Below are 14,152 nucleotides of genomic sequence, written 5' to 3'. Positions count from 1 at the left end.
TTTTAGAATCCTTTCTCAGCTATTTCACCCCTCAATCCATTGCTGACTAGATCCTGAATGTAGGAGGTAACAAGGTCTTGGTAGATGGTGATGTCCCTTAACTACAAGGAAAATCAGTCAATCAACAAGCATTTATTATGCTCTTACTGTGTGCCTAGTTCTGTGCTAAGTGCTGAGAATACAAAGAAAGGTAGATGGTCCGTGGCCTCAAAGGGCTTTCATTCTAGCGGGAGAGACAAATGTGAAAATAATTAGGTATGTACAAGATATATATTGTTTGTCCATTTTTAAAGAGGACCAATGACGTCTTGGGGTGATGTCTTGACTCGTGGGTGATCTGGATTTAAGTAAGTCAGAGTTGCACAAAGTCATCAGCCTCACTCTGTCTTTCAGAGTCTTTGAATTCCAGTGGCAGGACAAAAGTCAAGAACACTGTCAATGGCCTGGGCTCTAGCAGATGACCTCAAATCTTTGATGTCTGACCATGTTCTAAGAGCACCAAAATGCCTGCTTTAGCCACCTTTGTGGCTGTTGGAACAAATTGTTCTCATCTGCCCATTCCACTGGGACAAGTCTTCACATGCTTTGGGGTAGGCATCCCCCTAACTAACCGAGAGGTTTGAGGCCTGGCAGTTACCCTCCATCTGGTTTAGCCCATCTGCCAGAGTGGTTCTACCAGGAATCGACTGCTGCCCAACGCTATAGCTTCTTGGAACCACAGGTGAGAGTTTGGTGACAGGTGGACCCCAAAGGTAGATGGGCTGCCCTAAAAAGGGCCCAGAAGCCCTCACATCTACTAGTGCTCCTGGAGCACCCCATACACTCCATGCAAGATATATACAGAACAGATGAAAAGTAAAGCACTAGCTGGTGGTGAGACCCAGAAAGGCCTCCAGAAAGGCAGAAAGTGGGAATTGAGCTGGGCCTTAAAAGGAAAGTAGGGAAGCTAAGGGACAGAGAGTGCATAGAGGACAGCCCAGGGACATGGGAGACAGAGTGACTTGTGTGAGGAACAGCATCAGGCCAGTGTAGCTGGAGTAAAGTGTAAGAAGTATGGTAGGGCAGGAAAGGGGTAGGTTGTGAGCAACCTCCAGAATGACCAACACAAGACTTTATATTTGATCCTGGAGGTAATAGGCAGGTGGTGGAGTTCATTGAGTGGGGTCTGGGGAATACAACATGGTCAGACCTAAACTTAAAATCACTGCCAGCTTGATGAAGGATGGACCAGAGAGGGGAGACTTGAGGCAGGAAGCCCAACCAGAAGGCCATCATAATAGTCCAGGTAACAGTTCCTGAACTAGTCCTGTGGCTGTGTGAGTGTGCTAGAGCGGAAGGAGAACACTTAATTTCTCTGGGCCTCAGTTTCTTCTTCTGTAAATGAGAGGGTTGGACTAGATGACCTCAAAAGTCCCAGCTCTAAACCTATGATGTGGTGCTTAGTTAATAAAGAAGAATACTGTGAGTGTTACCCTGGAAGAGGATAATAGCAGTAGCAAAATTCATTATGTGATGCTTCAAGGATTTTACCTAATTTGATTCACTTTATGAGTGTAAGCATTTTTGTCTGCCCAAAAGCGCCACAAGCAAGGAAGCTGGTCTCCAGGCTTCTGATGCCAAGGTTGGTACTGAATTCTTTCTCTTACTTCAGGATGCTGGTCAATTGGAGGGTGGGGGATGGAGCGGAGCTGGAGTGGGGGAGAGAAAATGAATGCTTACTAATTGAAAAAAATCAAGGAGAAGTTGTATTTAAAAGTCTAAAAGCTATATACATAATAAAGGACAGACCCTCTTTCACAACAAATTGGCCTTTTCCTCTTCCTCCTCTAAATGATCTTCAGTGACCAAGTCAAGAAGAAATCTAAATGCTGCTTTCAGTTCTCCACCTCCTCCCTCCTGTCTCCTGCCTACTGTCCATTTCCCTGCTCCTTCCCCTGGGGGATACAGTGGGGCAGAGAAAAGAATGAAGCGGCATTTGGTAAAAGGTTGGGTGAAGATGCAGCTCAACCAACTGTCTAAAATGAAGCTTTAGGATTTTGTGGGTCCTTGTTTTGCCTATGCCTCATTTCCACAAAGATGAAAAGCTGGCTGTAATCATGCTTCCGACTGATTCCCTATAAGGACGTAAGCATCCTGCTGGTTCTAAGAAACGCACATTGTAGCTTTATGGTACAGAGGTTTTTCCCTTATACATTTACAAGCCAAAAAAGAAAAAAAAGAGGCAGACTGAGCTATTTAGCTATGATATAGCTACTTCTCTTAGCATTAACAAAGTTAGCTCTAACAAAGTTAACTCTAAGTTAGTTTTGTTAACTTAGAGTTAACAAAATCTCAGAAATCAGGATAGATGAGAAATGCCAAGATCTCATAAATCCGTACGCTATAGAAATAACTAGGTCCATTTTTTTAAAGCCCTCAGGTTGGGGTTTGAATTAGAAGAGAGATGCAATTTGTTTATTATTTTCACATGTACAGTAAACTAGAAAAATAGGGCCTCTTTGGAGAACCAGATGGGAGAAACTTTTCATCTGTCACCATTTTGCTGGGAGCTAAGAAATTTGCAGTAACTGGAGCCAGTTGGTGGTACAGCCTGTGCTTGCAAGGGAAATTGAGATACCTTGAGTGGGAGAGAGATGGGGGTCAAGGACCGTGCTTGAGAAGGAAGGAGAAAAATCAAGTAAGAAATAGAACAAAAAGAGAAGTCTGTGTAACCCAGGGTTGCCCTACGTGGTAGCGGTGATATCTAATCTAAGGAGCCACCACACTTGGTCCCACTGAACAGTGAGAAATTTGCCATACTAAGATTCCTTAAAAGGCAATGAAACCATCTTTGAGACCTGATTGGTCAGAGGACTAAGGCTTGAGCCATTTGTAACTTCTTCATTGCCTAAGACCCACTGCAGGAATAGTGAGGACTCTTCAGGTTTGACAGACATACAAGAGGCAATACCCCCTTTTGATGGGAACCTCATCCTAAGGGAATTGAGGGGGCAGGGGGGAGCTGTATCCAGGTGAACCAATGGTGTATCCTCATCGAGTATCCTTTCCGTGTCATTGCCATAAAACTTATTTTATTAAAGGTCACATGGTTTACAAGACTTTTGCCTTAACCACTGGCTTTTGATGACTCTAGAAGAGAGAGCGAGGCTGATGACTTTGTGTGACTGCCTCACTTAAATCCAATTCAAGAAGAGTCATTGGTCCTCTTCTAAAGCTAAGGACAAACAGCAACAACATACGGTTTACAAGTACCTTATTTTCTTCTACTTCTAAGCCTGAACCACTGAACTAGCATCTGATCAGTAAGTCATCAGGTATAGTGACTCGCTTAGACACCCACCAAGTCTAAGGAGCCCAGACTACATGGGGTTGGAACTTTTTATGGTCCTAGATGACAAGAAAGCTGCACCAGGGAAGCCAGGGCCAGTCAAGTTCCTTGGGCAACTTTATCCTAAAACTACTGCATGTTGGCTGGTGGGGGGAGTGGGGAGAGAGAAGGAAATCACATCTAGGAAACTGAGGCCAATCAGGTCCCAAGGACCTTTTTATCCTATCCAGACAGTCCTCAGTCTTCTTGACCTCTCTGCAGTATTTGTCACTGTCAACCACTCTCTCCTCCTGGACACTCTCTCTTCTCTGAGTTTTTAAAACTCTATCCTCTCTTGTTTTCCTGTTATCTGTCTGATCACTGCTTAGTCTCATTTGTTGGATCTTCATCCCATGTTATAGCCACTACCTATGGGTGTCCCCCAAGGTCCCCACCCTGGGCCGTCTTCTCTTTTTGCTTTGTTATCTCATTTGACGATTTTATCAGTTCCCATGATTTTAATTATTATCTCTATGCACATAACTACAAGATGTATGTATATATGTATGGCTCTATACATACTACCCTGAGCTCCATTTCTATATCACCAAATACCTACGAGACATTTTGAAATGAACTTCAGTATCTTTCCTACAAAGCTTATAGCCAATAAGGAGATACTTGCTTATACTTTCCTGCAAAACTTATAGCCAATAAGGAGATACAAAACTTATAGCCAATAAAGAGATATATGCTCCTCAGGCTTTCTAAGCACTAATTGACAGGGATTTCTGTCCTCTCCACCAACCTGCTTGAGTAACTGTCCTTCAAAGACTGGGCATCAAAGCATAGTATTCAGATGGCCCACTGAAAGCTACACCCACTTCCAAGTCTCCCTTTGGATCAGCTTCTATTCCAAGCCACTGCTCATGAACCCTATCCAATGTTCTCTTTTATTAAACCAAAAATAAATAACACGTTAATTCAAATCAAAAGGCATTTAATTCGATAGAATAGCAATGTAAATGACAAGGATGAACGAAACATCACACACACACACACACACACACACACTCACTCCCATACTCACAATCTCTTACAGATTCCCATATCATTGTCTGGAGAAGGAATACTGATCCTCAAATATCTCATGCTCCTAGAATTGCATCCCAGAGGAACATCTCTCTGACCCTGAATCTGACTCTGGGTTGCTTCAACATTAAACTGCTGTCATCTGCTGCTTCTCCTCTAAATTGCCATCATCTGTTACTTCTAGGTTGCTTTTGTTCCCGGGAAGTATTTACAGTTATTTTGTGAGCCAAGCCCACAGATGTACTCAGCCAGCACAGAAAAAGTCTCTCCAATCAAGTTTATCTTTTTTAAAAATCTCACTTCCCCTCAACTCCTACAGACCAATTTTATATATGCTCGAATAAGTTCCTTTTAACTACCATCAACCTCCCTGAAAGTTAGCACAAGAGCCACGAAAATGACCTTGGAAATTCTCCACGCAATTATAGTCCATAGCAATACTGGAGGAGTAGATATAGAGCTGGCCATCTTTGCCCTACATTCCTACTGCTACTCCCAGGTTTCCATTCTCTTTACAATGCCACTTAAAAGTATGTTAGCAGATATGCTTAGCCTTTCTAAGAATCCAGCACCCGAAGCAATCCAATTACAAAGAAGAAAGAAAGGAGAGGGAGATGAAGGCTATTTTTCTTTCAGGCTGTAGGTGCTTTTGTACAATATGTAGCACAGTGCCTTGCCCAGAGTAGGTGACACATATGAAACAAACTTAATAGTATGGGGACAATACCTTTTTGTTGTTCGTTGGTCTGACTCTTCATGACCCCATTTGGGGTTTTCTTGGCAACGATACTGGAGTAAGTTGCCATTTCTTTCTCCAGCTCATTTTACAAATGAGGAGACTGAGGCAAACAGGGTTAAGTGACTTGCCCAGGATCACACAGCTAATAAGTGTCTGAGGCCAAATTTAAACTCAAGAAGATGAGTCTTCCTGACTGCTGGCCTGGCACTCTATCCACTGCACCCCTTAGCTGCCCTGGAGAACTACCTACCTTCTGAAAATTAATTCTGCACCCTTTTCTCTTCATTCTCATTGTGTCAGTTTTTGATCCTCACACTACCTCCTGTCTACAAACCGCAGTCATCCGTGATTCTGTATGGGAGCAAGGAGGTGCAGTTCAAACTTAAAGTGTACATGTCTGGCAAATATTACTTTTTCTGAGTTGTAGACATCTAAGGTTGAGGCATATTGATGCTTGCTGTGGATTCCTCCCCTTTAGAGAATGGTTTGGGTTAGCAAGACCCCTTGCCTCTTCCCATTCCCCTTTGAAAGATGCGAGTCTCCTTACACCCCCAGCAGCCATAAAATGCCGCTCCTCCCCTCTCATCTCGAGGAAAGCAGTACCTAAGAATGGGACTGCCATGGCAACCACCCGCCCCTCTTCTCACCCCACACTCATTATTACCAGGGATCCTTCCTCTCCTGAGGTCAGTTTGGAGTTGATTTCCTTGAAAACAAATCTGGCAGCTATTACCCAGCTGGAGGCTAAAATAGATGCAAAGTGGAAACAATTTGAGAAAGTCGGCAGGTCGTGAGGACCTCCCAGGGGGCGTTTAAATATAAAGTGAATTCAGCCAAGACATTTTCTGTTTCACTTCGTATTAAAGGAAATACCCTTGTAAAAAAAAAAAAAGGAGAAAAAAAAAGACTGTCCTGGAAATCAGACTCCATCTCGGAATGGAAGGCTCTTTGGTGAGAAGCAGGAGGGATTTTTAAAGAGGGGAGAAGCTATAGAGCAAATGTGGGCACTAATTATGCCGTTATTATGCACTATCTTTGGTGTATCTTTCTTCTCCGAGAAGATATTCTCCCGGAAAATTAATGTCAGGCATTGAGATAACTCTTCTCACACTGGAACTGTGTGGATGAAGGAGCCAAAACTGTGTTTAGCTAGAGAGTGCGAAGAGGCTGAAGTCATGTAAAACCCTTCGACTCTACCAAGGCCCTATAAATAACTACAACGGGGTTTGAAGTCCAAAAGAGGGATTTTGCTCAAGTTGATAGAGTGGAGCTAAAGGACCCTTAGATGAAGATAAACATTTTTGGAGAGACGTTAAGGCTAGAATGTTTTTGGATACAAACTTTGTCTTGCTTCTAAGAAATCTTGATAACGTGTAATCTTCATCCAAGAATATGTTCAGTTCAGGAAAACATCTTTTCTTTCAGACTTTTATGCTATTCCCAAATATGAGCCTTTTAAATTACACTATATTCTTTCTAGATTCCCTTGATTTGGTCCCCATGCGTAGCCAAAAGAGGTTGTGGCCTACATTGCAATGACCTACTTTGGCATGTTTTCTATCTATAATCTTAGTGATAATGTTAGAGTAAACAGATAAATCCCCACTGTTCCGTGGCCCCCTAGACTATGTATGCATATAATAGTTAAACTATCATTGGTAACCTTAGGGAGTCATTGTTATAGCTGTTTCAATTGTGTCCAACTCTTCATGACTCCCTTTGGGATTTTCATGGTAAAGATACCAGAGTGGTTTATCATTTCCTTCTCCAGCTCATTTGACAGATGAGGAAACTGAGGCAAACAGGGTGAAGTGACTTGGCCCAGGTCACACAGCTAGTGTCTGAGAATGAGCAGAGTTTAAAAATTATATCAGATTAATAAGGCTTTATTAAGCCTTACTCATTATTCCATTATGCCCCACTAACCCCAAGCATGTAGAGCACTTTTCATGTATGTTTGTGTGTTTGTAACATGTACGTGTTGTCCTCCCCCTTGAAATGTAAGCCTCTTGAGAGCAAAAACTTTCGCTTCTGTCTTTCCATTATCAGTATGTAGCACAGTGCCTACCTAGCACATAGTAAACACTTACTAAATATTTGTTGATTGACCAATTGCCTAAACACACATTTACACAAGCATACCGAGAGAGATGAGAGGCGATGTGGAATACGATGAAGTCACACAACATTCTAGTGCCCGAGGAATGCTTTCTAATACCAAAAACTGCAGAGGGGCTGCTGACCTGATTTAGTGGAGAGAGATTCTTCACCGAGAGTTTCCCCACACATTGAAATCACAAGCTCTGCAACAATATCACAGACACACACACACAGTGATGTTGTTAAGTCTGGCCTCAGACATTTCTTATGTGACCTTGGGCAAGTCACTTAACCTCTGTTTGCCTCAGTTCCCTTGTCTGTATAATAGGAACCACGGCAGCATCTAGCTTCCAGGGATGTTGTGAGGATCAATCAAGTTATTTGTACAGTGCTTAGCTCAGGGTCTGGCACATAGTAGGCACTTAATAAATGCTAGCTATTAGTATTATTATTATTATGTATCTCCCCCCACCCAACCCCTATTCAGACACAATCCCTTCCAGTCTTAGTATTCTTCATGGGTTGCTATAGTTGAGAAGGAAATCATTCACCACTTATCTGCTGGCGACTGAGTCTTTGTGATTTGAGCAGCTTGCCCTTGGGCTCTTAAACAGACTTTATAACTGAGCTCTTGGCTCCAAGGCTTTCCTCTTCCACCACTTTCTAAACTTCTAAACCCTAACTTGAGATACTTCATGTCTCCAGGTTTTCTGGAACCTTGAGCCTACTTGAATGAAGTCAGTCAAGGTCAATTCCTCAGTCTTTTGTCCACTTCGACCCATAACTGGATACCCAATGCCCCCCACCCATTGTTTACCACACACTCCAGATCATAAAACTACATTTCAAAGGTTTATTTGCAAGAGAAGAGTATACATGTCCAGGAAAAAGATACAAGAAGTAGGTGATTAAAAGTGCATATTGACCCCAAGGAGGTCAAAGAGGAAAAGGTGCTATGTGTACAAAACATACTTATAGCAGCTCTTTTTGTAATGGCAAAGAACAGGAGACTAAGGGGGTGCCCACCAATTGTGGGATGGCTGAAAAAACGATGGTTTGTGAATATAATGGAGTACTACTTGAAATGATGAAAAGGACCATTTCAGAGAAGCCTGGGAAGACTTGTAGGAACTTATACAGATGAAAGTGAGCAAAATCAGAACAATTTACACTATGGTATCAATATCGTAAAAATGAACAATTTTGAAAGACTCAGGAACTCTGGCCAGTGAAATGATTCCAAAGGACGGATGATAGAGAATGCTACCCAAGCCTTGACAGAGAGGTGATGAATATGCAGAATGAGACACATTTGCGTGGACCTCAAAAACACAGAAATTTGTTCATCTTGACTATATTTAATTGTTATTTTAAAAAACTGTGGAATGATTAAAAATTTTAAAATGCATATTAAGAAAAAATACAACTAGCCAGAGAGAAGAAGTGATACTTTACCTTTCTGATGTAATCTTTAATAAAAGCTCTTCAAACCTAGCTCAGTTTTCATGATTCTTTCCGGTCCAGGAGCACACATCATAACATCTCACTCCCTCATGGCACCACAGAGATGATAGCTTCTTGCTACCCCACTCCAAACAGTCTATAGCAGACCTACATCAGTTTAGTTTCACCTACACCTGGGGGTTCTCAATCAAGCTTATTGGTGCATCCTAAAAACCACAGCTCAGTCAGTGAAGGCGAAAGCTTAACTGCATGGCAGATTTGGGGGTGTTCAAACCCAAATTTCTACATAATCACTGGTTAGTAAATTTCCCTCATCCCTCACCAAATGCAAGTGTCTAAAAGACGCGAAAGACAAGGAAAAGATAGAGTGATATAGCAAGAACACAGCATGTCTTGGCCAAGATAAATAGCAGCAGATCTAACCTTATAGCAGGCAACCTGTTTGAGAAGATAAAAGGTAAAGAATGCCTTTGACCACCATTCAGAAATATCAACCCCACTATCTGTATCCCACCAGCATAGCTTAATTCATACGGTCTTAGAGATTTGAAGGCTTTGGGATTTCCTAAGACTCTTACTAAGATGTAAAAAATTCCTAGAAAGTGACCTTCTCCAAGCAAATCTTTTATTAAGCATTGCTAGGATTATCGAGATTGGGACTCAGAATAGATCTGCATATAGGACACAGGCAGAAGCAGGAGAGGAGAAAAAAAAAGAAAGGAGGCTTCATAGAGATACAGAGGTATCAAACAAATGTCCCCGTTTCATAATTTTGCTATAGGGCTGGCCCTACAGCAGATAGCAGATCCAATGTCAAAGAGAACAAGAAAGGCCCCAGCAGAATGAAACACTCTGCTGGATACTGGAATTATCTTCTCTTAGTATGTCAATGGAGATGTCAAAGTTTTTTCTAAATAGATTTTGAGAAGACAAAAATGGTCCCCATTCTACATGGCTTCCTCCTTTTTGGTATATGCTCCCTTTGAGGGTTCTTTAAACACTTTTAGTGGAAATGTTTCAAGGCAGAAAACCTGTGTTCAAATTCCAGCTGTGCCTTTTAATAGCTCTCCAGTCTTGAACAAATCACTTCACCTCAGTTTTCTCATCCGCAAAATGAAGAGGCTAGACTCTAAGTTTCCTTCTAACTCTAGACTGGCAATGGTGTGCTTGCTTTCTTTGGTTTCGAAGCAAGCTTTGGACCACACAGTCTCTTTTCCAGGAGAAGCTTCCTACAAGGCTCAGAGGACATCTCCAGAGACCATAGATGACTAAGCAGACCAACCAGGGAAACTTTTACTTTTTTCTCTTTTCCTTTCTCTTCTCCTCCTTTTCTTTCTTTTCTCGTCTTTTTCTTTTAAATCAAGTCATTCTGTGAAAACCTTTAACTAATTTGCAAGTAAAATGACACAAAGCAGCAGAAAAAACCCTACAAGCTGTTGGAGCCAGAGGAAGAGAAGAGCTACTATACATAAATGTTGCAGATGTGCGGGCTCCTCGGTTCATGGCAGTCATGCCCATGGCTCCTCAGTGGCTCCTTCTCTTCCGTGGCCACCTCAAGGTCTTTCATGGGCACAAAGTAGGCGGGTGATGCTTTGCGGTCATAGTGCCTGTCGAGGGACTTCAGGTGGATCAGCATGTGCAGGGCATAAGCCAGCACCAGCAGCAGGATCAGGGACATAGCCAGGCCCATCAGAATGGCTGGGGAGAAGAACGAGGCACAGTCCCTGGCATGAGAAAACTGGCCCTCCTTGACATTAAAACCTTGAATCTGTCAGGAGAAAGAAAAGAGCTCAATTGAAACCCTCTGTTCCTCTCACAATCCAACTTCACAATCTTGCAATCATATTTTGGTGAAGCTTCTATGCTGGAGAGCTTTAGGGGGAGGCTGGCTCGTAAAAGTCATCTGTATCAGAAGAGGCAGCGTTGAATGGTGGAGTCAGAAATACCTGAGATCAAACTCTGCCACCAGCATGTTACTTAAATTCTCTCAGCCTCAGTTTCCTCACTTGTAAAAAGAGCGATAATAAAGCACCCACCTCACAAGGTTGTCATGGGGATCAGCTGAGATAACGTATGCAAAGCACCATCTGAACTTCAGCTTTTAAAATATTAGGATTCCGGATGATATTTTTCCAAATATTTAGGGCCATTCGATGTCATTTGAAACCACTTCTACCACAGTCACTTCTGAAATTCTAACCACATTTAGATGGGAAACCTGGTCATCCGAATCCAAACCTCCTCGGAATTTTATTGCCGGGTTCAGTGACATTAATAATGATGATGGTGATGATAGCTAGCATTTATATAAAGCTTACTGTGTACCAGACACTGGGCTGGGTGCTTTACCCTGAGAGGTAGATGCCGTTATTACTCCATTTTACAGATGAGGAAACTGAGGCAAACAGCGATTAAGTGACTTGCCCAGGTTCACAGAGCTAGGGAGTACCTGAGGCCGGATTTGAACACGGGTCTTCCTGACTATAGGCCCAGGGCTCTGTCGACTGTGACCTAGCTGTTAGAGTAGGCAAAGCCTGTCCATTTCCTTCTCTTCCCCTCAAAATTAAAAAAAATGTACAAGAGAAAGAGGAAGGGGAGGGAGGGAATCTTAAATCCTTTCCTGTCCTCAGGAAAGGCAGAAGTTAAAGTAAGCTCCACTGAGCTGTGAAGAAGAGGACAAGTTGGATAAATATATTTAGCCCCTTTCCTAAATAAAGATAAATAGGACTGAGGGGCTTAGTGGGTTATCTCCTGCTTTCAAACTGTGGTGGTGAAAGGAAACTCCCTTGCCCCCTGTGCCTTTGCCCAAAGGCTGCTGAAAAGCTCTTGGGGGTATTTTTGGCCACATTCTCCACCACCTTCCCCACTGTCACACCCAAGCTTGCACCAAATGGCCGCTGAGTTCCTCAGCCTAGGGCAGGACTTCTTATCTTTCCTTCCACATGCACAGAGGGGCCTCACTCCCCAGAAGGAAAGGGAATGCTTGTCCAACAAGTGCCCTGCCCGGAATGGGCCTCTTCACTCCAGGATGTGACAGTCACTGGACTTCAGATCACAGCCTCATTTTGTCTCCTCTCTGGCTGATTGACATTCCTAACAGATAACTATGTAGTGCCTGAATGGAAAACTGATTTCTTTAAAGCATGACCTTTAAAATGGAATGGGGGAAGGGGGGAAGAGGAGGAGGCAAAGGGGAGATAGGAGGGGGGGAGGAGGAAGAGAAAAGGTCAATCCTATATCCCCTTTCATTCATTTGTTACACAATAAGGGCAAAATATAAACTTTTTAAAGCTGTAGAGCAGATCATCTTCCATCCCTTTTCCAAAGCACTAGATTTCAGATAGTTTAATCGATCTCAACATGCAGCGACCAATCGACGCAAAAAGGATTGTCATTTTGAGCCCAAAATATTACCTGGAAATCAATAAAAGTGACTTCCCACAGCCTTGAGATGTCATTTGTGGAGCTGGGCACCAAAAGTGCATCATATCTCTGCAGGCTGCTGACATGCTGACAGTGATAGGAATACTTTGATGGAGCATGGATTCGAGTTGCCTTAAAAGTTGCTTGGACTGAATTATTATAAAGAATCTGAACTCTATGTAAACTAAACCAGCTCTGAACAGACAATCTGTTATAGCTGATCAAGACGAATCTGAAAAGAATTTCAAAACCAAGAATTAACAAAGGAGCATGATGTTTAAATTTTGTCTCGTTGTCTTCTAGGGACGGAACAACAGCGCCCTCTCTTGTCATGTGGAAGAACTGACTTCGGGAAAAGCTTTCAGACCCGGGCTCGGAAGCAACCGGGAAACTGGTCCTTTGATCCTCCTTGGAAAAGGAGGAGAGAAAAAGAAAGACATATAGAAGAATAAGAGGAGGAAGAGAAGGAAAGGGGAGAGAGGAAGGGGAACAGAAAGAAGAGGAGAGGAGAGAAAGAAAGAGAAGGAGAGGAGATGGAGAGAGGGAGACAGAAAGGGGGAAGGAAAAGAAGAAATGATGAAGGAGAGAGAGAGAAAAAAAATGAGAGAATGAAAAAGCATGAAAGAACTCAAGAAGATTGAAAGGTACTTGAAAATGATTGAAAATGATGGATTTTTTTTAATTCAAGACCTTACATAGATGAGAAAAACCACCATTCGCATATAAAAATGAACCTGTTATGTTTGGCCATTGGAAGCAGGGGCCTTCTTTGCATGTAGCATAGCTTTGAAAATTACTAATAGTTTAGCCCATCTTCACATCTAATGGCTCTTTTCCAGTTATTTTAAAGATAAAAGTGCTAAACTCAGCTTTATGAATTGCTACTTTCTCATCCCATAAATCTTTGTGACCTAGTATCCAGACCTGTTTTGCCAGAACTACCAGAGAGCCCCCTGGTGACAGGTAATATTTTAAAAGGGCAGAATAAAAAAGCCTTTTCTAGAATCAAAGGCTAATACATCTGGAAAAGACCTTGAAGATAAGCTGGCCCTGTTTTCTGCTCTTTTATAATTTACTTATTCTCACCTCAGATAAGAGCTATGTGACCCTGCGCAAGTCACTTAACCCCAATTGCCTCAAAAAAAAAGTCTTTGGGGAAAAATAATAATAATAATAAACTTATTCTTAGCATAAAACCTCTCTAAATTAATTGCTGTTGTTGTTTTTACATCAACAGCCATCACTTGCCAATACAAACCAGCAACAGTGGCCTCACTGAGGTCCTCAGTATTCCCGATGACTCTTTTAATTAGTCATCTTCTCAAAGCGTTCTTCCATGTTGGGCCTGCTGTACCCCACCAGCCCCCTACTCTCTATGCACATGTAGTATTTACCTGCAGATAAAGGCCTGTTCTTCAGTGGCCTTTCAGATCATAGCTACTTTTCACTATCACTATCAAATACTACCTAAGATCTTGCCTTGTATGGTTCAGTGATCAGTGCTATATAGAACAATTCATATAACCACAGTATCTGCCCTCCAGCAACTGTCAGCCCGAAGTTAAAGGTTATCATTGGCATGCCTGGGTCACTATGAGTTGGTGATGATGATAAAAGGTATGAATGGATATACCAGGAAGGAACTGAAAAAAACATTGCTGTCTTCCCTGTAATGAAGTATGTTTAACTTTTCTTGTTCCTTTATCCTTTAAAGTACTACTAATGTAAGAAAGGTTTTTAAAAATCCCGTATTTTCTAGTCTAAAACATACCTGATGTCGAGTCCTTTTAGATTGTCAATATCACCAAATTTCAGGGAAAGCCTAGGGAAAAAAGAGTAAAACACACTAAACATCAAATTGAAATGATAAAAGAAATTGAAACGGGAAGGGATGAGGCTTTGAAAGCATAAGGTAAAATGATTATATTTGAAAGAAAGCAAGGTAACCCTGACCTAGGACAATAGCTAAATGCTGCTTGGCTTAGTACTAGAAAGAGAAGAAACAATACAAGTGGGCTTCAGCTTGT

At 42.1% G+C, this 14,152-nt stretch overlaps 1 protein-coding gene across 2 annotated transcripts in view; it reads right to left on the bottom strand.

Moving 5' to 3' along the window:
* Positions 1 to 8,078: 8,078 nt before the first annotated feature.
* ATP6AP1L (ATPase H+ transporting accessory protein 1 like) overlaps positions 8,079 to 14,152 on the bottom strand; it is a 33,164-nt gene continuing 27,090 nt past the window's right edge. Inside the window, exons 4-6 of one of the 2 annotated variants that reach the window (XM_036737749.1) lie at positions 13,897 to 13,947; positions 12,117 to 12,357; positions 8,079 to 10,470 (exon numbers count right to left, since the gene is read on the bottom strand). In XM_036737749.1, coding sequence (XP_036593644.1) covers positions 10,165 to 10,470; positions 12,117 to 12,357; positions 13,897 to 13,947 — 598 coding nt within the window. In that variant the 3' untranslated portion in view covers positions 8,079 to 10,164. The remainder of the gene's footprint in view (positions 10,471 to 12,116; positions 12,358 to 13,896; positions 13,948 to 14,152) is intronic. The other variant, XM_036737739.1, reaches the window with a different exon arrangement.

Source organism: Trichosurus vulpecula, chromosome 1 (genome assembly GCF_011100635.1).
Source record: "Trichosurus vulpecula isolate mTriVul1 chromosome 1, mTriVul1.pri, whole genome shotgun sequence".
NCBI classification, from domain to species: Eukaryota; Metazoa; Chordata; class Mammalia; order Diprotodontia; family Phalangeridae; genus Trichosurus; species Trichosurus vulpecula.
Note: the sequence above shows the minus strand (reverse complement) of the source record. Positions and strands in the feature narration are given on the sequence as shown.